At 36.6% G+C, this 25,477-nt stretch overlaps 3 protein-coding genes across 5 annotated transcripts; all 3 read left to right on the top strand.

Moving 5' to 3' along the window:
- Window positions 1-1,789: 1,789 nt before the first annotated feature.
- Window positions 1,790-2,951, top strand: LOC141760929 (C-type isolectin Sp-CL4-like). The gene is made up of 5 exons (XM_074624043.1): window positions 1,790-1,901; window positions 1,981-2,105; window positions 2,195-2,326; window positions 2,414-2,522; window positions 2,782-2,951. The coding sequence occupies exons 1-5, from the start codon at window positions 1,829-1,831 to the stop codon at window positions 2,847-2,849; spliced, it is 507 nt and encodes a 168-aa protein (XP_074480144.1). The 5' UTR covers window positions 1,790-1,828; the 3' UTR covers window positions 2,850-2,951.
- Window positions 2,952-6,386: 3,435 nt separating this feature from the next.
- On the top strand, window positions 6,387-16,260 carry LOC141761102 (butyrophilin-like protein 10). Of its 2 annotated transcripts, none has more exons than XM_074624345.1 (6): window positions 6,387-6,580; window positions 9,993-10,346; window positions 11,360-11,573; window positions 11,950-12,014; window positions 12,369-12,482; window positions 13,505-16,260. In XM_074624345.1, exons 1-6 carry the CDS (start codon window positions 6,532-6,534, stop codon window positions 14,026-14,028), a joined length of 1,320 nt encoding a protein of 439 aa, XP_074480446.1. In that variant the 5' UTR covers window positions 6,387-6,531; the 3' UTR covers window positions 14,029-16,260. The 2 variants fall into 2 exon arrangements, with proteins under 2 accessions (XP_074480446.1, XP_074480444.1); XM_074624343.1 differs by having other exon boundaries at window positions 11,935-12,014.
- A 1,718-nt stretch (window positions 16,261-17,978) lies between these two features.
- LOC141761112 (Fc receptor-like protein 5) lies at window positions 17,979-24,392 on the top strand. 2 transcript variants are annotated; one of them, XM_074624365.1, is made up of 5 exons: window positions 17,979-18,161; window positions 19,237-19,503; window positions 19,586-19,831; window positions 20,415-20,558; window positions 22,589-24,392. In XM_074624365.1, exons 1-5 carry the CDS (start codon window positions 18,131-18,133, stop codon window positions 22,645-22,647), a joined length of 747 nt encoding a protein of 248 aa, XP_074480466.1. In that variant the 5' UTR covers window positions 17,979-18,130; the 3' UTR covers window positions 22,648-24,392. The 2 variants fall into 2 exon arrangements, with proteins under 2 accessions (XP_074480466.1, XP_074480465.1); XM_074624364.1 differs by having other exon boundaries at window positions 17,992-18,161; window positions 22,586-24,390.
- The last annotated feature ends 1,085 nt before the right edge of the window (window positions 24,393-25,477 follow it).

The following is a 25,477-nucleotide window of genomic DNA, read 5'->3' as shown; positions in this document are numbered from 1 at the left end:
GACATGAACCATTTAAAAGTTCGTTCAGGTACTTGAATCCGTTGACTAATATTTGCTGTCCCCAGACTTCAACTTTAAATATCCCGTGTTGTCAAAGCAAACGATCGTTGGTGGTTCTCATTAATGTGAACTGCCTCCTGGCTCTGAATGTCCTCCTTTGAAGTGAGGAATTAAAATGTACATTAAACACTTTTAACAGTTTCTAGGCTGGAGGCGATGCCACCCACCTGAACTGATCTCCCTGTCTGAAGATATGGACCTTTTAATGATGCAGCACAGTTTTATAACTTATAGCAAAATATTATGCCCTGACTAGGGCTGCACAGGACTTTTTTGCGACATTTTTGCGACATTTTTCAAACTTTTTTTCAGACTGTAGCCAACAAAAGGGGTAGGGTGAGTATTGTTTTCATATTGCAGTATATATATAGCAGAAAAAATATATTGCAATGTTGTTTTTTTCCAACATGGTGCAGACCTTATTTGTACATTTGCAGGAATGTTGCACAGCATGGAAGTGAAAGCAGCACTCTGTTCATCTGTTGAGTCTTGAAATCTCAAGCCTTGGGCCTGGAACGGCTGAGACCCCAGTTCAATGTTCTTCAATGTTCAATTTTAAAGGTGTCAGAAAGTCAACACAGGTAACTCAGATGAATCACTTAATGCTGTACAAGTATGATGCAAGAAGCAGAGTTTTATTGTTTTTCAAATCAGCAGACAAAAACACAACCAAACCCGAGCCGTTCCGGACGCGACTATTCGCTGGCTCCACATCACAACCCTATATACTAGATCAAAGAGCTCATCCCAGCCATATATCATCATATCCTCCATTTTCACTGGTCTCTGTCAAAATATTCACTAATCAACATATACCATACATCTGCTCTAGGTGCCTCCCCGACATCCATTATGTCAGGGACAGATTCCCTGTTTTGGGCCCCTTCAGTGGCAGCGTTGTCCACGCAGCTGCGAGGTGATTTGGAGTTCGTTTGCATTACATCACTTTGGGGGTCTTAAAAATACAGTAGCAGTATGATTGTATGCTGTTTCAGTAATAAAAACAGGGTTATAGGATTAATACTTTTATCATTGTTTATCACACTTTTATATAGTTAAAAAGGGATTACATCTTGATGTGAAAGTGCAATAAAAATATGATGATAATTATTCACGATATCAATATTTATCAAAATAATGGCGTGATTATCATTTTGGCCATAATCGTGCAGCCCTTCCCCTGTACCCCTGAGTTTTGGCAGATTGTTTTTCTCACACACTTTAAGACAAAACTGTAAGTTGCATGTGAATACTTTCCTCCCGTGTTTGTTCTGATAATTAATCATATGAAAATGAGACAATGTATATGGTGACGTTGGCAGAACGTTGACATGTCCACGGGGCATGAGTGGGGAGTTTAAGAGTGAGAGGAAGAGACACCAGACAATCAGACGGAGGAGCAACGAGAAACTAGAACACATCCGTGGTGAGCTGCTTTTCCTCTCTCTGTATGTTTCAGGGCGACAATCTGAGATGTTTGGGGTAGAAAACGTTTGTCAAGGTGGCTCCTCGTGTCCCAGGTGGTTCAGTGAACGCTGAATACTAAAGTCTGATATCTGATGCCAGACCATATAGCAGCTGAATACAAGATATTACATTTGATAGTTCATTTTCTACAAGGTGTTATGGGGGTTATGTACCAAACAAAGTTAACGTTGTAGGCAGTATCGATCTACCGACTCCTTTAAGAGGTGAATTATGGTAATAGGATGTACTCTCACCTTCCCAGGTCATATTCCAGCTGTGGAGAGTTAGTAAATCCTGAGTCATGCATCCAGCTGTAATTACCGCTGTCCTGCTGTTGGTGGGCGTCCTGGACGCCGTCACAGCCAGACCTTACAGTAAGTACCATCACCATCACCAACACATTACTGAATCAAAACCCAAAGAAACCTTATTAAAACACCTGTGATCCCACAGCTCCTCCAGCTTCGGAGATATGTGAAAGCTATGAACCTGCGGCATGTGGTGATGGATGGATCCACATGGCTAAGGATCGCTGTGTGAAATACTTCGAGACTCCAAAGACTTTCCAGGAGGCACAGGTGATGCAGACGCACACATAAAGTCGTCATCATCATCTCTTATATGTCGTGGTAAAGTGCCGGTGTTAAGACTTTTCTGTTGATTTCAGGACGAGTGCGTCTCCGAAGGTGGCGGTCTGGTGTCAATGCACAATGAGGAAGAAATGGTTGAGGTGCTTTGTTTGAGCTATTCTGCCAGCACTGACCTCAAACAATTCTGGATTGGAGCTGAAAGATCAGGGGTGAGCAGTGTTACGTCTCGTTGTGATCAGACTGATTGGCCGTTTAGTAAACTCATAACTGATCCTTATACCTTTGTGTGTTTTCAGGAAGAGTTTAAATACGTTGATGGATCTGCATTCGACTACCATCAATGGCATAATGGTCAACCAGACAATTTCGGTGGAGACGAGGACTGCGTCGAGTCGAACTACGAAGGTAAAGAAAAAAAGATTAGAAAGAAAGGTTGCACAACAACGGGCCTCATGCAAGAACATGAAGAAGGAACATGGAGCCTTGTGTAGTCATTTAGGGGCGTTGATGACGTTAATGATCGCTTATCATGAACCTACTCCTGAACAGGAGGCCTTCATCAAGTTGAAACGAGCACTTTAAGACAACACTGTTCCTGCTTGATGCCCATTATCTGCCAGCTGAAAGCAGGAAATGTGAACACCTTCTCTATCTTTTCTTTCAGAGTGGGGAATGTGGAACGATAACGTCTGCTCAAAGAAGAAGCCCTTTGTGTGCGCCAAGAAGCTGTGATCATCACCAGCTGATCATCTGATGTGCTGCAGGTGGACCGGTCTGATTCATGATAACCACTGAAAACACAAGCTCTTAAATTTACTGCAATAAAAACTTCAGCATTCATGTTCCAGCGTCTTTGTTTTATTTATGTTTAGCAATATGAAATGTTGATCAAGCTCTTCTAGATTTCTTTTAAACAAAACTCTAGAAACACAAACAGTTCTACAATAGATTTCATTCTGTGTGTACTAACCTCTCTAAAGGATAAGTCTAATCATATTCTATATCTCTCTACTAATCAATAAATCCAATGAAAACACCAAATCCAACAATGAATTGATTCTAACAGACTCAATAGAAACCTCTAATCTACGGTGTCCGTCTGCTGTCTCTGTCCACGGTGCTGAACTCCAGACAGTCAGACCAACACTGACTCATCTGATTCACTCAGATCTTATTAGCTAATCGTGGGTATTTACTCAGCTAACCGTCACTGTCGTAAAAAGCCACAGTGGTGGAAGTATTGAGATCCTTTACTTCAGTGAAAGTACTAAAACTACACTGTGAAAATATTCCACGACAAGTAAAAGTCCTGCATTTAAAACTCAATAATTATTATCAGCAACATCTACTGACTACTACCATATTTCCCACCGAAATTTAGCGGAGTAGAAGTATAAAGTTACGTATAATGGAAATACTCAGGTATAATACAAGCACCTCAAAATGTGTACCTAAATACAGTCAGTGAGTAAATTAAAGTTAACCTCTTTTACCCGACAAAACCGACAATACCCTTTGTAGAATCTATGTGCTTTGTGTTATTTATATCTGCTTTGGCTCAGTTGTAGTCGAGGAGTTGCTGAATGAATTCAGTGGCGTCTCTGTGCATGGTATCGTTGCTATAATGGTGTTATCAACTGTCCAATGTTACTGACACTGGGGATGAATTCCCTGAGGTCTTACCTATCCATAGAGACCAAATCATGCAGATAGACCTGCTAGTTGTGGAGCTACTCTTCATTTATGTTGGGTGTGTCTGTCTAGACGAACCACTCCTTCCAGCACCCCTAGAGGCTCAAGAGGTTAAACTCTGGTGTTGTCACGGCTAGATCGACGTGGAGCCGAGTGTTTGCATTACTCTGTAGCTTTAGGGGAAAGCAAACTCTAACTCAGACTGAGAGATGTTTCTTACATTGATTAATGACTTCTTGTGTGTGTCTGTGTGAGACGTTGGGACCTTGTAGAAAAGACAATGTACTACGGAGTATTAGGGCCACATTGAGGGAAAAAACATCTGAGATTTACAGAATAAAGTCAGAATATTAAGAGAAAAAAAGTTGTAATATTACGAGAATAAAGTCATAACTTTACGAGAAAAACAGAAAATAGCACGTAAAATTACTACTTTATAATATTATGGAGATAAATAAATATATATATATATATATTTACAATTTTACAAATATATATACATTTTTAAAAGGAAAGCTGATACTAAACAATAAAGGCAATATAAAATAAAATAATAATAAAAATAAAAATAAAAAAGATTTGCAAGCAACAAACTTATAAAAACGTTTTTATTTTTTATTTTTTTATACTTAGCTTGTACAGAAAAGTTTAAGTGTACTTGGAACATACTAACTAACTTACATTCTTTGAAAGTGTCCTTGTGTAAATGTCTGCTGTTGTAGGATCTAAACTAAAACCAGGAAACTTGTGTCTTAAGTAAAAGTTTCTTTAGGCTCGTTTGTATTTGTGACCGAGTTTGATTTGCAAGTGTAATTTCCCAGTTCATGAAATGCCCTTGAACGTCACATGAAGATAAGGGGAAGATGTTTGTAGGCAGGAAGTCATGTGACAACTAAACTAAAAAATAAGTTTCCTACAACTCTAGATTTACTTTCTTTTTACACGTATTCATATCAATAAATACAATACTCTGTGGCCACCTTCGCTGCAACTTTGAAATCTGAATTTTAAAAATGTCAAAGGTTAAAATGTGCTCACGGCCTTCATAAATACGAGTCTGGATAAAAACCCGTTGATCCTTTTAAGTCCTACGATGTTATAATTTCTTCATCACAGCGTCACTTGACGGCCGAGTCAAAGCAAAACACAACTTTCTAATATTATTATTATCTATTATCTATTTCTAATGTATATTTATGTGGGGAACAAATAGGGACCAGGGACAGCTGTAACGCCTTGAATTCCTTAATTAAATTAAAATTAATAACTAATATTAATAATAATAATATTGACCACGACTTCTTCTTCTTCTTTAGCTTTGAGGTCTTACCGCCACCTCCTGGACTAGAGTGTGATGCAGTAGATTGGCAGAAAAAAAAATAAATAATTAAATTAAAAATTAAAAAATCAAGAAATTTAAAAATTTAAAAAATCTAAATATTAAAAAATTTAAATTAAAATTTAAAAAAAAAAAATTTAATTTAAAAATTTAAAAATAAAAATAAAAATAAAAATAAAAATAAAAATAAAAATAAAAACAAAAACAAAAACAAACTAAAACAATTAATTAATTAAAAATTAATTACTGATATAAATAATAATAATATTAACCACGACTTCTTCTTCTTTTTCCTCTTCTTCACCTACTGGACTGGAGTGTGGAGCAGTAGATTGGCAGGATAAAAAAAATCTAAAAATCTAAAAATCAAGAAATCAAAAAATTTTAAAATTAAATTAAAAAATCAAGAAATTTAAAAATTAAAAAAATAAAAATATAAAAAAATAAAAATTTAAAAAATAAAAATGAAAATAAAAACAAAATAAAAAAATTAATTAAATAAAAATTTATTACTAATATTAATAATAATAATATTGACCACGACTTCTTCTTCTTCTTCTTCTTTAGCTTTGAGGTCTTACCGCCACCTCCTGGACTGGAGTGTGATGCAGTAGATTGGCAGAAAAAGAAAAAAAAAGAAATAAAATTGATAAAATTGAAATAAAAATAAAAACAAAATAAAAAAATGTATTAAATAAAAATTAATTACTAATATTAATAATAATAATAATATTGACCACGACTTGTTCTTCTTTTTCCTCTTCTTCACCTACTGGACTGGAGTGTGGAGCAGTAGATTGGCAGGATAAAAAAAAAAAAAAGTAAATTTTTTTTTTTTTTTTAATTTTAAAATTTAAATTAATAAAATAAAAAAAAATAAAAAATTACTAATATTAATAATAATAATATTGACCACGACTTCTTCTTCTTTATATATATATATTTTTTTTTTATTTTTTTTTAATTCATTTTAAAAGAGGTTATCTGCCTCTGTTGATAGGAAACTTCCGGTAAATCTGAAATTTTGCCAAACTGAACTTTACTTTATTACAGACCCTTTTTATGTTTTATTTTGTATATTTTAATCTATATTTTTTTTAATTTGTCAATATTACATGTTGTTGTTTATGTTTACAAACAGCTTTTCACATCAATATCACATCAAGTGCAAAACAGCGGACTTTCCCCAGTGATCCTGAACGCACCATACAGCCACTAACGTGCCTGAATAGGAAGTTGAACCTTTCATGAATGAAGTTCTTCACTGAAGCTGCTCTGCAGACAAAGAGGGATTATTGTTCTGAGACTTTTCATCTTTTATTTATTTATTATTATAGATTTATTAATTTCATGATGGAAACATCCATCCTCTGAGTTTTGGTGATGTATTATTGTCTTTTGCTGGTCGCCTCTCTGCTGTCTGGTTGTTCAGGTAAGTTAAACACAGTCGTAGAAATCAGTGGATGTTTTCACTAAGTACATTTAATAAAGCACTGTAGAGATTTTGAGTTTTGAGGTACTTTACTTGAGTCTGTTGGTTGGACTGAACAAACATTGTGAAGGTGTCACTGTGACGTCATTACCTCAAAAGTATAAGATATTTGCAAACAGTCCGTCGAAGTACTTCCTTGAACTACAGTTAAAAGGTCAGACGTGAGTTTGCGTCACACTCTGATAACTGAACAGAGTATTATTGATATCAGAGTGATTCAAGCTGGAATGTTACTTCCTGTTTGTTGCTGCATTAATAAGGTTTACACTTTAATTGTAATTCCTGTTAATTTTGAAGATTTTTCAAAAATTTGAAAATAAAAACATTTAAAATAAATGTAAAAATAAATAAATTAATGTATAAAATAATAAGAAATTAATACACATATTTTAAAATAAATATAAACAGATAAAATAAATAAATAAATAAAAAGTTAAAAAAAATTAATGCTAAAATAAATTAATAAATGTAAAAAATAATAAAACATTAATACATTTAAAAAGTAATATAAAATGAATAAAATAAATAAATGCAAAAATAAATAAATAAATGTGAAAAATAATAAAGATAAATATGTAAATAAATAAGGTAATTAACACAAAGATAAATAAATAAAGAAGCACATTATAACAAAAATTTCATTTATATTACATTTTATCAATTAATTAATGGCTAAATTTATTTTTTATATTTTGGTTATATTTTATGACATTTATTCATTTATCGAGTCATTTATTTATTTATTCTAGTTAATCCGTTAATAATGTGTTAACACAAAATAGTTTTAACGCAACCATGTCATACTAGCTTGTGATGAAGGAGGTTAAATAACGCTCAACGCTCAACTTGCGCTAAATTTTGGCGAGAAAAACTGTCATGGCCTTTTTCAAAGGGGTCCCTTGACCTCTGAGTTCATACCTTTAATTTAGAAGATTTTTTTTACCAAGTTACTGGTGTACGTTTTTTTATTTTAATAACAAATAATAAAAAAATAAAAATAAAAAAATAATAGAAATAAATACATGAATACATGCATTAAAAAAATAAATATAAAATGGATAAAATAAATAATTGCAAAAATAGATAAATAACAATAAATGCAAGAATAAATAAATAAATGTAAAAAAAAAAGAATAAATACATAAATATATACATACATTTAAAAAATAAATATAAAATAGATAAAATAAATAGTTAAAAAATTAATACAAAAATAATTTAATAAATGTAAAGAAATAATAACAAATAAATACATACATTAAAAATAAATATAAAATGGGTAAAATAAATAAAAAATACAAAATACAAATAAATGCAAAAATAAATGAATAGTTTTACAAAATGAAAAAATAAATTGATAAATGAAAAAAAATAATAAAAAATTAATACATAAATAAATACATATATTTATAAAAATAAATATGAAATGGATAACTGTTGTGTTGGTAGTTTTACTTAAGTAGGGATCTGAATCGCTACAGAACAGAACATTAGCTCTCCATCTGAGCATTATGAGGAAACAATTCAAAATGTAAATGTAATCAAATGAACGGTGGAATGTTTGGCTGCTGTGCGTCATTCAGATGTTGCATAAGTCTTTGTTTTAGGTTCCAGTTGGTCCAGATTCCTCTCACTATTCCTAATTAACCCTTTACTATTAACTAATAAACCGTCTCCTGCTTTCATGGAAAAAGGGCGTCTGTTGTTTTCAGGAGTCTGGATGCCGATATGTGGCCGTTTATGACTGGTACATTGACCCAAGAAGTGTCTGAGTCACTACCGGTGCTGCCTTTTAACACTTTCACCCCAGTCGACAGTCGACCTGTTGACACACTCACAGTTAAACACACTATCACACTCCTGTTGGTCCAGTTCACAGCACGGAAAGTACAAGATTGCAAGATTGCAAGATTGCGTAAGTGTTGGGCAGTTCAACCGCCGGAGGTGTTTAAGGAGGAGTTTAGAACAGATGAATAGAAATATCTAACGTCACCATAGCAGCAATTATTTAATAACAATAATAGCAATGTGCAGCATGACGTAATAGCACTTCAAGTATGTGTGCATGTGTTTAAGTTGTTAAATTAATTATGTTGTCTTCATAGAGGAGCTTCTCAGAGCATTTGATAACCAAAGTTTGGTCTTTGAGTTCTTACCAGTTCAACCATATGGAGGACGGAACCTGTCAAAATCAAATATAAATAAATAATATGTCATTATGTTATTAAATGCAGAAAAAATAATATTAAAAATGAAAGTAGGCATTAATTAATTAATTGACAAAATGTGACTGAAATTATACATAGATTTCTGTTTTAATTTGCTTCTTTATTCATTTATCTTTGTATTAATTCCCTTGAAAATAAGTAGAAAATAGAAAAGAATAAATGCAAAAATAAACAAATAAATGCAAAACTAAATAAATAAATGTAAAAATTAATAAAAAATAAAAACATAATTAAATAAAATAGAATAGACATCTTTATTGTCCACTGGAAATTTGCCCTTGGCTTCACAGACATGCATACACTTAAAAGCTTCCTTTGCCATGGGTTAAATTATGTGAGATTAAGAAAATAACTAAATGAATACATAAATACAAAAATAAATGTCATTAAATGCAGCAAAAATGCATACAAATAAATGTATCCATTAATTAATTGATAAAATGTGACATAAACTGATATTTGTGTTTTAATTTGCTTCTTCTTTTATTTATCTTTCTATTAATTCCCTTATTCATTTAATCTTCTGTTTATTTCTCCCTTTTATTTATTAATTTATATAAATATTTACATGTATTTCTTTATTTATGTTTACATTTATTGTTATTTATTTATTTATTTTTGCATGTATTTGCATTTATTCTTTATCTACAGTATTTTATATCTTTTTTTAATTTTGAAGTGAACGTGAGCGTGAATGGTTGACTGTCAAAAATAAATAAATAAAAAAATGGATAAAAAATAAATACATTAATAAATAAAAGTGAAAATTAAACAAGAGTAAATCAATAATAGTCTCTTAATTAATCACAGGTGTGTTTAAGGCGTAACATGAATCAAACCAATTAAAGTGTCATCTCCCAGACGCACCTGCACCTGCTGCTTTTGAAAGGCTAAATGCCAACAAATCTATCGTTAGATAAAAATAAGTTGTGATTTTTGAAGATGATTACGTCTATCTTTTTTCTTTGCCTCGTTGTTGTTGCCAGTTTATTAGGTACACCACTAATCCAGTTCGAAGGTGTTTCTAATATTTTGTTCACCTCATTTATTTCAATGGGGGTAGGCCAGATATTGAAAACAGCCCCTTCTATAATAATTTATGTATAAAGTTTATGTTTTCCCAGGAAAATCATCGGTGCATCTTCCACCGGAGACGGTCCTGGCCTTTGCTGGAGACGATGTCATTCTGCCCTGCAGCTTCAGCGTTGCTGCCAGCGGCGATGACTTCCCAACGGTGGAGTGGTCCAAGCAAGGCCTGCAGCCCAACGTCGTCCTGTTGTACCGGGACGGCTGCGAGACTCACGAGATGAAGAACCCGGCCTTCCATTACAGGACGAGCCTCATCGCGAAGGAACTGAAGAACGGAAACATCTCGTTACGGATCTCCAACGTGCAGCTGGCGGACGCGGGGAAGTACCAATGCATGAGGCTGTGGAGGAAGCCGCCCCGGGACGTTACAGCGGTGGAGCTCGTTGTGGGTACGTCCAGTTCAATCTTATTTACTGTAGATCCAGCCAGTTTTGGACCTTTAAGTGTGAGAGTCTGGAGAGTGAAAATAATAAAACTGCCTCCTCTTTTCAGAGATCTCTAAGAAGAGGAGGCGATTTAAATACCCTCTTACTCCATTGATTCATGGAGAGACCTTCGTCTGGTCAGCTAACATTACTGCCAAGCAGCTGAAATATAGAGTGATATTGTGCTTTTAGCTGACGTGTGTCTCCTCACTGTGTTGAGCGATGCTCCTTCATGTCTATGTAGAGCGAGCACAAGCACGAACCCGACGCTGACTTTAGTTGACTTAACGGCCACAGGTGTCGCTGTTAACAAGACATTTCTGATTCTTACAAACAGTCCCCTTTAAGAAAAAAACACCAGACATTATTTGGTTCCAGCATCTCAAATGCTGCTTTTATATTTTTAAATCATTCTAATGTGAAAATCTTTTTGTTTTTTGAAGCCAAAATAAACTATCAATCAGTTAATTCAAAAACATAATCTATAGATTGTTTGTTTATTGATAGAAATGACATTAATAATAATGAGTTAGTTGCAGCTCTACATTATACTGTAGTGGCAAATATATATAATGTTTACACTAAAATGGAAGAACATGGAGCCATGATTAGAGAACGACTCGGTTTATGAGCTATTTTGATATTTGATTACCTGGAAAAAAAAACCCTCTCAGGTGTGTTTTTAACTCTTTAATAATTACATAACATCATCTTGTTCTCAGTCGTTTCTGAAGCTAAGAATACAGCCAAGAGCTTCACCCAAAGGAGTGTCAAATCCAAGACTGACAAAGAAAAAGATTTACTTTAACAACCTGGGCGCGGTGTGTTTAATTATTAACTCTTCCCAGCCGCAGGGTTTGAATGAAACACTCCTTGAAGTCCTGCGTTCTGATTTCATGTCTCACAGATAAAGTGGCTTTAATGAGTCCTCATTAATTACATTCAAAGGTCACACGTGTTCATTTCTGTCCTCAAAGGTGCCGTCTCTGAGCCCAAACTCTCCGTGACGTCAGCCGACGGAGAAGACGTGACTCTTCAGTGCGAGGCCAACTGCTGGCAGCCGGAGCCTCGGATCGACTTCCTGGACGAACAGGGAAACGACATCGGTGGCGACGAGCCAAAAAGAGAAGAAGACGCCCGTGGATGTTACACCGTGAGACGGAGAGTGACTCTCCAGGATGCTGCCAACAGGTTCAGATCTCAAGCTTTAATTCATCATTCTCTACGAGAGGCCTTTTATTGGTTCCATCTTTAAAACTGAAGCGTCCATTTATTTTATAAAAAACAGAACCAAGAAAACATTTTTCCGTTTTTCTTCCGGATTACGGTCGCAGTTTGAAACAGTTTGAAACAGTTTGAAACAGTTTGAAACACGCGGTTAAGGTTAACAAAAACAAAACACAAAAACATCTATACATCCCTGCCTCTGCTGAATTACTTTTATCCCCGATGGGGATCAATAATGTCTTATCATATCGTATCGTATCGTATCGTATCTTCTTATCGTATCTTATTTTCTCACCTCAACTCACCTCACCTCATCTCATTTTAGGTATTTTCATCACAGGGTCACCTGCAGAGTTCACCAGCCGGAGACCAACCAGACCCGGGACACCGAGATTCTCCTACCAGGTATCCTGCAGCGTTAACAGCTCACCTACGACAGTTCCATCATGAAATTAGTCTTGACATTTTATGCAACATTTATTTTTTTGTTATTCAAAACATTTCTTAATGTAAAGAAATGATTTGGACGTATTAATACTTTTCATCTCATTGCTGTAATTTTCAGCGTAATAACATACTGCGATTACTCTTACCAAGATAATTACATTAAATGTTCATATTTGACCGCTACAGTAAGCCGTCTCTCTGAAATGCATAAATATACTGCAGGAAGGAGACTCCACTGACTGTTTGTCATGTAATATTTACAATATATCTCATGATTCAGTCATGTCAGCATCGTGTTTATTGTCATTTCAGTAAAGAAGTCCTGCTCTCTAACCGCCGTCATCGCTGTTGGAGTGACAATTTTACTTCTATCGGTCGCATTGTGTGGATTAGCTGGGTTTCTGTGGAGGAGATATGGTAAATGTGGTAAGTCACGCCTTTTGGCCTTCGCCATGTTGGTTTTTGGCCGTCGCCATGTTGGGTTTTGACTTGACAATACTGTTAGAAGAAAAAGCCGTATACGTGCAGATATAGTGCGTTGACGTGCTGAGTGCTCTCTCTGCAACGGAGAGTTAAAATCACATTGAACATAATTTGAGGTGTGCAGACATCCAGAGAACGACCGAACACGAACTGCAGCTCGTTCACAATTAAAGCCTTTCGAGTGAAGTTAAGAGGCGATGTTCTCTAAACCTCTGGAAGACTTTTAATGTGAAAGAGATGCAGGAAGTGTTTAGTTTGACAATAAAAACAGCAGTAAATGAACGAGGCCAAGAGGAGCCGATCTCATTCTCTATTCTTTGTATAGAGTGCTGCAGGAATGAGTCCGAAAACCTAGAAATGAGTTAGCATTGGAACAATCCCATCGGTTTTTTTGTAGCGTCGCTACAACAAAAGTCAAATGATCACATTGTAAACAAACCAACAGTTTAGACAAACACATGTTTTTTGAGAGTAGGACCACGAGTTCTAACACTGCATGGAAAAATTCAGCCTCGTCATCCTGCAACTCACTGCGTTGTCCAATAAAATATTTGCAATTGCACATTTCTGGTAGATTACTTTCTGACGTTATCAGGGTATTTTTTACGGCTTTACCTCGTGATTGTTGAGATTAAGGAAAAAAATTCCACTTCACAGAGTTGTAAAATCCTGTTTTGGCATCTTATAAACCTTCAAACTCAAGAATCTGTTCCTGAAACTGGACTTCCTGTTTGTTGCAGTGATGTTTTCAGCCTGGTAAAACAGGAAGCGAACACGTGAAATGCCCTTGCGCGCAATTCCAGAAAGCATGGTAGTTGAAGCAGGGAGTCCGTTTACATCTGACAGTTTGAGAAATCATTTTACCGTTCGTCTGTGTTTTCAAAATAAGTTTGTCTGACCTGGATGTTTGTGTAAAACCTGTCTGATGGTCTTGCGGTTACTAACGGTGCATTTCTTTCACACAGCGAAGGGACAAAAATATCAAGTGACCAGACAGTCGTCCGATCAGAGATCACTACGCGGCTCGTCTGAGTCGCTTCACAGTGTGAAAGCTGTCAGGACCGACAACATAGCAGACATCACCATCGAGATGCTGACAACACAGGTGGCCGACCTCGAGACGAAGCTTCATGAGCAGGAAGACACCATCCGCCAGCTACAGAACAACAACACCTCCCAGCCAAGTGCTCCCGGCAGCTTACCCCAGAACACCGGACCGAAGGCTGGCGTCTCTCGACAGGACAGCGATCCAGCACCCGGCAAGCCGGTCTATAGATCCTCCCGTAGGCACAGCAGCCCGGCTCTTCTGAACTTCCCGGTGTCGACCAGTTCGGAGAAAAAGCGAAGCCGCATCGGTCGTTCGAAGAGCGATGCTCATGCTCGGCCAGGCCAGAACGGCAAACCTGAGCGCCGATACTCCTCCGTGTCTAATAACCGCTTCTTACTCCTGCCAGATTTAAAAGAAGAATCAGAGCTGCTCCTCGCATGAGGAAAGAGCAAAAAGCTAAACACAAAAGTTTTGAGTTTCCCGAATCCGATAAAAACAAAACTACCTGCATAGCTAAATACCACGGCTCATTTTCTGTGTCGCATGGCGGAATTATCAAGCTAAGCTGGCTAAGTAGCCAGCCGTCCGACCAGCGGGCTGGTGGCCAACGGCAGCGATGTAAAGATAGATTGAGGGCGTATAAATCCTTGGATGCCTATAGTTAACTAATCTTTAATAAAGTCAGTCAGAAAGAGAGTCGGACAATATCGGAGAAGCGTTTCAGACATGGAGAGAAAAGGGTTGCTAATAGTTTAGCCCTCTGCCAACAGCGGCCAACGGCTCACGGCTCACAGCTGCAGTTAGCAGAAGGCTTTACGCCAATATTGTAGCACGCTAGAGCCTCGAATCACAGTTTGTCATCTCATCTGGATTCTGGCAGCCAACAACACATCAAGAGGACATTTTAGATGTGTAACTTTAGCCCCACTTCTAGCCTTAGCCTCCGGTCTTTCCTTTGTTTAGCCTCCAGCTAACACCGTGACGTCATCATGACGTCGACACAACAAGGGTCTCTTGTTCATTTTAATTAGTGAGCTTTACAGTTGGCGGACTTTGTTCCCTTTAGACAGAGCCACGCTAACTGTTTCGCCCTTATCTCCAGTCTTAATGCTAAACTAAGCTAACTGGGTGCTGCCTCCAGCTACATGTTTATCTAGAGAGGTATGAATCTTCTCGGGCAAGAAAGCAAACAAGCGTATTTCCCAAAATTTCAAAGTTTTCCTTAAAGCATAACAAGCAGTTTTATATATATATATTTTGTTCTAATTGCTGATTTGTTTCTGTAAATATCAATATGTATGTTTTCTTTAGTGTATAATCACCTGTGTTGTGTTTTCGTTAGCTTAGGATGAGCCGTTTGTGTCTACGTAGGGAGTGAGTCCACCGTGTTGCACCACCATGTTTCTACAGAAGCCCAGAGCGGACAAACCAAACTCTGGTAACTTTTCCTGCTTGAGTCGATAGCGTTACTCGCTCCCTCCACCGCCGCCGCTCTCCCTCTCTTGCTTCACCACTCACAGGTCTATTTTTCTCTTATTTTTGCTAAAACAGGTATAGCTGATATCAAGAGTGGCTCTTCTCAACTGAGCGTTCTTTACAATATATGTAAAAGAACACTTTTGATGTGACAAGATGTAAAAGAGCCTATAACCTCCAACACAAAATGATGTTTACATCTGCAGGTTGTTTCACGATGGCCTCGTGAAAAATATGATCACCATAAAACCAACCGGTTGAGGCAGATGGCCGCCCGCCCAGAGCCGGGTTCTGCCCGAGGTTTCTACCCGTTAAAGGGGATTGTTTTTTTCTTGCCACTCTAAATTATAGAGTACAGTCTAAACCTACTCTATACAGATCTTGAGATGATTTGATGCTATATGAAAATAATTTGAATTGAAAATGAATTATCGGAGATTGCCAGGTTGTTCCTATTCACTGTTAGTTCTTATACCTATGAAAAATAATGCACTTATTTGTATATAATCCACATAATCGTGAGCCAGGATGTGCAGGTGACGTAGTATAAAGAACAACAAACAAACCAAACTTTAACCCTGGAAACCACTGTGTGATACCAAACATTGACTTATTTTAACTTACTTTTGTAACGTAACTTACGTACTTAACTAACGCCACAAACGTATGTTACGTAACAAACTTAGTTATTTCAACCCAAACCACCATCTTTTCCTAAACCTAACCAAGTTGTTGCCTGGGCTTGCACAGGCACACCGATCGCTGGTGTAGCTGGACGAAACGTACGAAAAATAACTTTTCGTAAGTTCATCATACGAACTGTTTTATGAGGATACGCACAGGAAAAGAAAGGTGGATTAAAAAGTCCTTTTGTGTTCCTGAAAACGTTCCCGTTTGAACCTCGGTTTCATTTGTTTGTCGTAGTTCCACCAGGTGAAGTGTGCAATTGCAACATTCTGCTCACTTTTTGTACATTTCTACAAATGTTAATTACATAATTTTTATTTTTAAAGTATATTTTTTTACAATAAGATGTCTGGGGGTTTTACATAGGGGCTCCTTTATTTCTGCTGTGATAAATTATTGATTTTTAATTTAATTCTCACTTCTGTATAAATTATTTAAATAGAAATTGAATTTCTGTATGTTTTTTTAAAGCTAGTCTTTTTATGGAATAAATCAATTTGCTTTGTTTAATTTCACTGCTCACTTCATTCACACACTACTAGTCGTACATATACAGTAAAGAGTTCCCCCTGGTGAATTAACTATAACATTGCAATTGTATTTAATCCACCAGCAGTTCGCTTTTCAAAACCCTTTCTAATAGGTTTGATAATTAAATAAAAAAAAAAAATTAAAAGAATTAAAAAATGACATTACATTCAGTCAGATTGGGAATTCATCTGGTCGTCGTTTCTTCAGTGTTGTTTTGTCACATGATGTAATTTTCTTCGGGAAAAGTGGCAAAAATGAAAAGATGACTTGTTGAATGGGAGTCTTGTGTAATATAGGAAAACTTCCTTTTTTTTTATAGCTGCATTAATAAATATTTTCTAGGGCTGTCAAAGTTAACAATTATAACACGTTAACCCAAATTTGTTTTAACACCACTATAATTTCTTTAACGCAACGTGTGATTTCTAGGTTGTTGCGGGCTCAGTTTTAAAGCTAGAATGACGATAACATATTTCAGCATTGTGAAATCTAATTGTTTTCTTTCAATTTGTTGCATCACTCTTTTGCCTCATTCGTGTTTTAATATGAAATCTATATATTTAGCAGTATAGCAGTTTTATAAATGCATGAAATGATGTGCTTTAGCATTCAGGAAAGCAGGATAGAAAATAAAACAAAACCTACAAAAAAATCATTGTAAAATATAAGCTTAATGAAAGCCGACACAAAACACCAGAAATAATTCAGCACATGAATTTTAAATAAAGCAGGGCTGTCAAAGTAACACAAGATAGTTTTAATGCCGCTAATTTCTTTAACGCATTAACACAACTTGCAATTTTTAGGTTGTAGCAGCTCAGTTTTAAAGCTAGAGTGAAGAAACTAGAAAACCTGATGAATCCATTGGTACCATCCATGTCATACTAGCTTGTCATGAAGGAGGTTAAATAACGCTCAAGAACTTACACTAAATTTTGGTGAGGAAAAACTGTCATGTCCATTTTCAAAGGGGTCCCTTGACCTCTGACCTCCAGATGTGTGAATGTAAATGGGTTCTATGGGTACCCACGAGTCTCCCCTTTACAGACATGCCCACTTTATGATCATCACATGCAGTTTGGGGCAAGTCATTGTCAAGTCAGCACACTGACACACTGACAGCTGTTGTTGCCTGTTGGGCTGCAGTTTGCCATGTTATGATTTCAGCATATTTTTATGCTAAATGCAGTACCTGACAGATATTTGTTTGACATTTTTTCTGACATTTTTTGGTCATTTTTCTGAAATTTGTTGGACATTTTTTGGACATTTTTTCTGACATTTGTTGGACATTTTTCTGACATTTTTCAGACATTTGTTGGACATTTCTTTGGACATTTTTTGGAAATTTTTTGACATTTGTTGGACATTTTGAACCCTGTGAGGGTTTCTGGACAATATCTGTCATTGTTGTTACCTTGTCGTTGTTAATTGATTTCTAATAATAAATATAAACATACATTTGCATAAAGCAGCATATTTGTCCACTCCCATGTTGATAAGAATATTAAATACTTGACAAATCTCCCTTTAAGGTTCATTTTGAACAAATAAAAAAATGCGATTTAATATTTTGATCAATTGACAGCTCTAATTATGGATGGAAACATTTAATTTAGTATGTATGTAAGTTTTGCGTTTGCAGCTTGTTGTTCCGCATCCAACTTTAGGAAATGTCTTAATTAATCTGATGAAATGAAAGTTTGTCTTTTTGTGCAGCTTTAAAGGGGAAACTGAAGGATATTTAAGGTGATAAGTGTGACCTCTAACGGAGAGACGGAGAAGGTTTCAGAGAGAGGAAGTTGAGCAGAGATCAGAGCGTCGGTCCGTCAGTAGGACGTGAGACAGGATGCAGTTAACACCGTTCTGCCTGATGCTCTGTGAGTATTAAACTCTACTTCACTCTGGAGAATATAAAGAGATGATGTCTCTTTCTTTGATATTTTAGTGGCTTTGACTTCATAAATCACTGATTTCATTTGTTTTGTTTTCTCTTTTTGAAACGTTTTGTCATCATCTTCTGCTCCTTTTCATCCCTCAAACCGTTTTCTTTTCCTTTTCTTGTCACGTGTTTTTGTTTCACTGTTTTCGTACTGTTTTCTGTTTGACGTTTTTCACACGTTCCTCCACCGCTCTTCTCACACTTTTCTTCTCTTCACACTTTCTCTGCTTTCTTCCTTTCTTCATTCGTTTTCTTTTTTTACTTTCTTTCCTCTTTTCACTTCTTTCTTTTTACTTCCTTACCTTCATCTTCCTGTTGGCCGTTCTTTCCTGATTTCTGTGTTGGATTCTTCCGTCCTTCTTTCCTTTTTACTGTTTCTTCACTTCTTTTCTCGTTTGCTCTTTTTCTTTCAATTCTTCCCCCTTTTCTTCTCACTTCTTTCTTTCCTTCCTTCTTTATTCCTTCCTTCTTTCCTTCATACCTTCCTTCCATCTTAATTCCTTCCTTCCTTCTTTCCTTCATACCTTCCTTCTTTCTTTTCTTCCATCTTAATTCCTTTCTTCCTTCTTTCCTTCATGCCTTCATTCCTTCCTTTCTTTCCTTCTTTACCTCATGTCTCCCTTCTTTCCTTCCATCTTTCCTTTCCACTTTCCTTCTTTACCTCATGCCTTCCTTTCTTCCTTCCTTCCTTCCATCTTTACTTCCTTCCTTCTTAACGTACGCCCTCCTTTCTTTCCTTCTTTACCTCATGCCTTCCTTTTTTCCTTCTATCTTTCCTTCATTCCTTCCTTCCTTCTTTCATTCATGCCTTCATTTCTTCCTTCCTTCTTTCCTTCTTGCCTTCATTCCTTCCTTCCTTCCTTCCTTCATGTCTTCATCCCTTCCTTTCTTTCCTTCTCTACCTCATGCCTTCCTTCTTTCCTTCCAATTTTCCTTCCATCTTTCCTTCATTCCTTCCTTCATGCCTTCCTTCTTTCCTTCATTCTTTCCTTCCTTCCCCCCCGTCCATGCAGCCTGTCTCCAGGTGAGCCCCGACAGGTCTCAGTTCTTCCGGTACAACTCGGTCTCTCTGAGTTGCGATGATCAGGTGAACTCCACCGGTTGGAAGGTGAAGAGGAAAACGTCGGCGGGGGGAGTCAGACCCTGCTCCTCCGGATGGGGCACCGCCTCCTCGGGCGCCACCTGCGTCATCGGGAACACCTACCCGTCAGACAGCGGCGTGTACTGGTGTGAGTCCGAAGACGGAAACCGGAGCAACAGCGTCAACATCACCATCACCGGTACGGCACACGACACGGTGGAGGTTCATGTCCTTAAAGCTGCCTTCAATACATCACACATCACATTCTCTCTTTACTAAAGATCGCACCGTTCTCCTGGAGAGTCCTGCCCTCCCGGTGTCGGAGGGAGCCGCCGTAACTCTGCGCTGTAAAGCCGAGACGTTCTCCTCCGACCACACGTTTGATTTCCATAAAGACGGCCTTCCCGTCGGCAGCAGCTCCACCGGAGAGATGACCATTCACGGCGTGTCCAAACTGGACGAAGGACTCTACATGTGCAGCATCCCCGGATTCGGAGAATCGGTCAGCAGCTGGCTGACCGTTGACGGTGAGATGAATGATGAACAGCTGCTATATAACTGAGAAAGAGTCTGTCAAATATATAAATATGTTGTTGCACAAAAACGGCAACATTTAAATCCAGGTGACCTGCAGTTCAAAGGTCAAGGGACCCCTTTGAAAACGGCCATGACAGTTTTTCCTCGCTAAAATTTACCGTAAGTTTGGAGCGTTATTTAACCTCCTTTGTGACAAGCTAGTTTGACATGATTGGTATCAACCAATTATTAGGTTTTCTAGTTTCATATGATACCAGTATATTCACTATAGCTTTGAAACTGAGCCCGCTAGTTGCGTTAAAGAAATTAGTGGCATTAAAACAAATTTGGGTTAGCGGGTTATCGCGTTAACTTTGACGACCCATTCATGTGCTGAAGTATTTGTATCAGGTATCTTTATGCTTTATTTCATATTAAAACATGAATGAGGCAAAAGAGTGATACAAAAGAAAGAAAACATTTAGATTTCACTGTCTGAGGAAAACAGATAATGAAATGAGACTATATTTCTTTGATTTTTTAGATTTATATCGTTTATGACCTCAGTGGATAAGAGTTAATTTATCTTCGCAGGTTCTCTTCCTCCTTCATCTTCAGATCCGCCTTCAGCTTCCTGTTCAGTTTCTGTCTCCAGGCTGATGTGTCACCTGGTGGTTGGAACCCCTTACCTGCTGTCCACCATCTTACTGGGACTCATATACAGAGACAGGAACCGAGGTAAGAACACACCAGCAACTATCCAAGGAGGCATTCTTGCTTATACTTTATATGTTAGCTAATCGCATCCCTCTATAACAACAAAACAGTGCTGTTAGCTAGTTGCAGTTTGCTTGTTTGGTTCCTGAAAACCTTTTACTCTAGTTTACTACAACCATCTTTCAAGATTTCAGGGTAAGAGTTTTCAATTTAAAACCTAAAACTATCACTTCAGGAAACACAATCAGAAGAAGACACTCCAGTGTCATCTGCATAACATGTCTGATTGGCTCGGTTGTTATAATCAAATACAGTGCAGCATGTCTTTGTCTGGGAGAACACCTTTCAACTGTACATGTTCTGTTTTGAAGCTAATACAAAAGTAGTTGAACTATCACTTCAGGAAACACAATCGGCTGGAGACACTCCAGTGTCATCTGCATAACTGATGATTTCAGTGTGTTTTCATTGACATAATCGTTTATGACCAATAGTCTGTATGAAGTTTTTATATACCATATGAGTCTATATAAACATGTAATTCAACTGTGACTTAATACATTTTCATTGCAGTTTGCAACAAAACATTGTCCACCTGTTAAACATTGCATGCTAAAGATGTTCTAAGCAAACGTATTGCTCTTCAAGTGGAAGTGCCATTTTGTTTCACTGCATTATTATTTAGTCTAATATTGTGTTGTTATTTTACGTGCAGTCGCTCCTGTTGGAGCAGTTAACATCATGTTTCTTACGTCGATCAAAGAAAAATGCCAAATCATGTGTTATTTCTGTCATCTTGCAACAACATTTGAGCTTGGAGCTTAGAGCACAGTTCTATTGGAGTATTTAGAGCCAGAAGGGTGAATCATGCTGCTGTCATAAGAGACAGATGGTGGTTTTGAGGTCAGACGTAAACTCCCAATGTTGCAACACGATGTGCAGGTGTCAACTACTAATCAATCTCTGCACTGAAACAGGTTAACAGGTTGCACACAAAAGAAAACCACATATCTTCAAATTTGCCACCATTTATGTTGATGTCCAATCAGTGTTAGTGGAAAATATATATATAGTCCATTAAAGTCATTAAGTCCTCTCTCCGCTGCATTACTTTAGCCGTACACTCTGGCTGGAATAAATACTGTTGAAAATCCGAGTTAGCCAAAACACTGTGAAATATATCCCTGTCCATCATATCCGGCTACCCAGAGAACCGGGTTCGGCTGAGCAGTGTGTTAAAACACTTCCTTTAAATACTTTATAAAATGCTGTGGTGGTCTTTTTTTCTGAATAGTTTCTAAAAGACGAGGCCTTAACGCTTCTAAAACAACACTACAAGTGGATTTAGTCCAAACAATAATTTCAATATTTTAGTTACAAAATCAACGAATGAAATTTTTTATTTTTCCTTTATAATATCTTTATATTGATTGTACATACTTGACTTTGGATTCTTTTTTGTTATCTTATTTACATTGTTATTGATCTTATTTGTTATTATTTTAGTTTTACTTCATTATTATAATAAAACTACTCCATTTGGAGTCTAAATGATACAATAAAGTTGTTTTTTTATAGATTTTCTACTGTGCACAGTGGTAGAATGTGATGATGCACAGGGTAAACGTCATGGCCAAAGGCTCCATTGTGTGCACAGAGCCTCTTGTAGTGGATATCAGGAGTATTTTAGAGCCAGATTCCCTTTCAAGAGGTAGAAAACCCATTTGGCGCACTTTGGGTTTCCAAGTGTGCCAAATGGAGAGTCCTCCTGGTCCTATCCTGACTAAAACCTTTGTAGAATCTATGTGCTTTGTGTTATGTATATCTGCTTTGGCACATTTGTAGTAGTAGTAGTAGTAGTTCTTTCTGCCACCACCAAATGACGGCACTGGATGCAGGAACCTTTTTGCTTCAATCGACTACATTTACCATCAACACTGGTTAGACATCCATCTGAGTAGAGCCTTCATCGATATTATTATCATTGATTATTAAGACATAAATCTGACTATTATCCTCATGGAAACTTGATCTCTTTCTGCTCGCAGCAGCTCGGACGGTCGCAGAGAGAAGAGGCAGCCACAATGTCATCATGGAAATAGCTGTATAGTCCTACAAACTGGTACAAAAAGTGGTAAATAAATTCTGCATCACGTGGGACCCTGGATGTCCTGGAGATCCATGTTTACCACCTGTTGAATTATCTGACCGACGACCACTGAATTTAAATACAAATGATGCTTTGATGCGTTTGTTATCTTTTACAGCTGAATACTATAGGACACACAAATTCAGATGTAAATAAAATTGAACATTTAAGGAAGATTTGTCATGTTTGTTGCTTCATTGTGATTAGCTGTGTTTGTGCAGTGTACTCCAAGTTTATTTCAGTATACTTAAGTAAAGTTCAAGTATTTTTCCCCCAAGTATACTTTATGTAATAACTATACTAATATCAATGTACCCAAAGTATACTTGTAAGTGTACTACTTCAATACTTCTTGGAACTTTAAGTTCTTTACGTACTTTACTTTACGTGTAAGAACAGTAAACTTTGAGTACACTATTAGTTTACATCTAAGTCTTATTTTGTACTGCAACTATACTATTAGTATACTGTTACTCTACTAGTTTAATACTTGTAGCCCACTTAGTTTATGGAAGTAAACTTTAAAGTGTACTCTCAGTAAACTACTAGTTTAATAGTTTTTAAACTGCAAGTATACTTGTAGTCCACTTTTTAGTTGATGAAAGTATACTTTCTATCCTATAAGTTATAGTACTTAGCCAATGATTTATGTATTACTTAAAGATACTGGCTCCTTTTTCTATTTGACTTGATGTTTTGTGATGATAAAAATGCCTCTACGGTGAACGGAGAATCCAAAAACATAGAAAATTCTTGATGAATTGAAGTAAATTCATGTCAAAACATCAGTTTACAAACTCTCACACACTTTAATAGGCTTCTCCATCAAGCCAAGTATACGTTTCTGTATGCCTATAAGGTAAGAATACTTAATTATACGTTTCTTAAGTACATCTCGATCAAAAGATTAAGTACAAATATAAGCCAAGTATACGTAGACTTTTCTGTATACTTGTCAGTATGAGCCAAGTGTACTTAAGTACTTAGAACTCTGATAAGTACATAAAAAGTAAACTGAAAGTATACTACTTGAATAAACTTGTATTTGTTAAGGGTAGCGGCGCTGGCCCTGGTATTTCTCTCAGCACAGTCTCGTTTAGAGGTAAACGAATGTTGGATTGTACATTGCAACGGATAGAAAATACATAATCGTGGTGTTAAATGCTGTCGAGTGTGAAAAGGAAGTGGAGGGTGTTTGTGGTTTTCGTCATGCAAACGTTAGGAGGTGTGAAGTCTTTGTCCATCTGTTGTGTTGATGTGTTTTAGTTTTTTTTCCATTTGACATTTAATCTCCGTCCAGAATTTAACTCAGATTTTAGTGAATCTTTTACTGACACAAACAACTTTTATTCTTTTCTCACATTCTTATTCTTTTTGGGGTCAGTTGTGGTGAGATTATTCCTGTTGAAACTAGGTCAGTGTTATTTCTACGAAGTGGAAACAAAGAGAGGACACTGGGCCGCTTTAAAACCCACGTAAAGGCCAACAAACATGTACTACAAATATTAATCTAATATAAATGTTGTAAAATGACTTATAATTCTTTAAAAAAAAAAAAAAAAAGCAAATGTATGTGCAGGTGAAGAGGTAAGAGTTTGTGTTTTGTCCCATTTCATTTAATGACTGACCTATATGTTGTGTTCCGCAGCGTTGACTGGAAACTATTGTGGTTTGGTTGCTGAGTGAAGTTTCTGTCTGTTGTGAATAAAATCTGTTTCCAAAGTTTTAAATTCACCGTCAGCGGAGCGTCTCTAACTTTACTATATTGTGTTGCTTTGCAGTTCAAGTTGGATAAAATGTGTAAAATTCTTCCTTGGAAAACAACAACAAACCATTTTTAATAACATCTAAACTAAACAAGCAAATGTGTCGTCTGTGTACACATCTTCAAACGTTTCAATGGTCTTGTCATTTCATGAGGCAGGAAACGTTAAATTTGATTAAAAACGGGGGCCGGTTTAAGGCATAGGAAATATAAGCGGTCGTCTAGGGCGCCACCTTGTGGTCGCCCTCTAAAAAAATTAAAAATAATATATATTTTTTTAAAATGCCGATGGGCGCCCTTCCTCATTTTCTGCATTGAGGTAATAAAAGAGGAAAGAAAGAAAGACATTTTTATTATTTTATTAATTTATTTGACAGTGACAATACATGTAGGTCTTGTTACACTTAATCAAAATGCAACCGATGCAATGAATATAGGACTTCTAGCCGTAGCCAGTTCACAGACCTTGTCCCTTGTTAGGCTTTTAAGGCAAGGCAGCTTTATCTGTATAGCACATTTCAGCAACAGGGCAATTCAAAGTGCTTTACAGAAACATTCAAGAACATTGCGACAAAGTGCAAAAGAACATTAAGACATAATTAAAACAGTTATAAAAACATAAAAACATTAAAGATTAGAAAATAAAAACAAGCTAAAAATAAAAGCTAGGATAGAAGCTGGAATAGAATCAAACACAAAAGAGTAAAAGCTCTAGTGCAGTATCAGATCATTATCTGGTTTAATTAAAGGCAGCAGCAAACAGGAAAGTTTGAAGCTTTGTTTTAAAAGAACTCAGAGTTGAAGCGGTCCTGCAGGTTTCTGGGAGCTTGTTCCAGATATTTGGTGCATAAAAACTGAATGCTGCTTCTGCATGTTTAGTTCTGACTCTGGGGACACTAAGCAGACCTGGTCCAGATGACCTGAGAGGTCTGGATGGTTCATAACACAGCAGAAGATCAGAAATGTGTTTTGGCCCTAAACCATTTAGTGCTTTGTAAACCAGCAGCAGTATTTTGAAATCAGTTC

Source organism: Sebastes fasciatus, chromosome 22 (assembly GCF_043250625.1).
Source record: "Sebastes fasciatus isolate fSebFas1 chromosome 22, fSebFas1.pri, whole genome shotgun sequence".
NCBI lineage: Eukaryota > Metazoa > Chordata > Actinopteri > Perciformes > Sebastidae > Sebastes > Sebastes fasciatus.
Note: the sequence above shows the minus strand (reverse complement) of the source record. Positions and strands in the feature narration are given on the sequence as shown.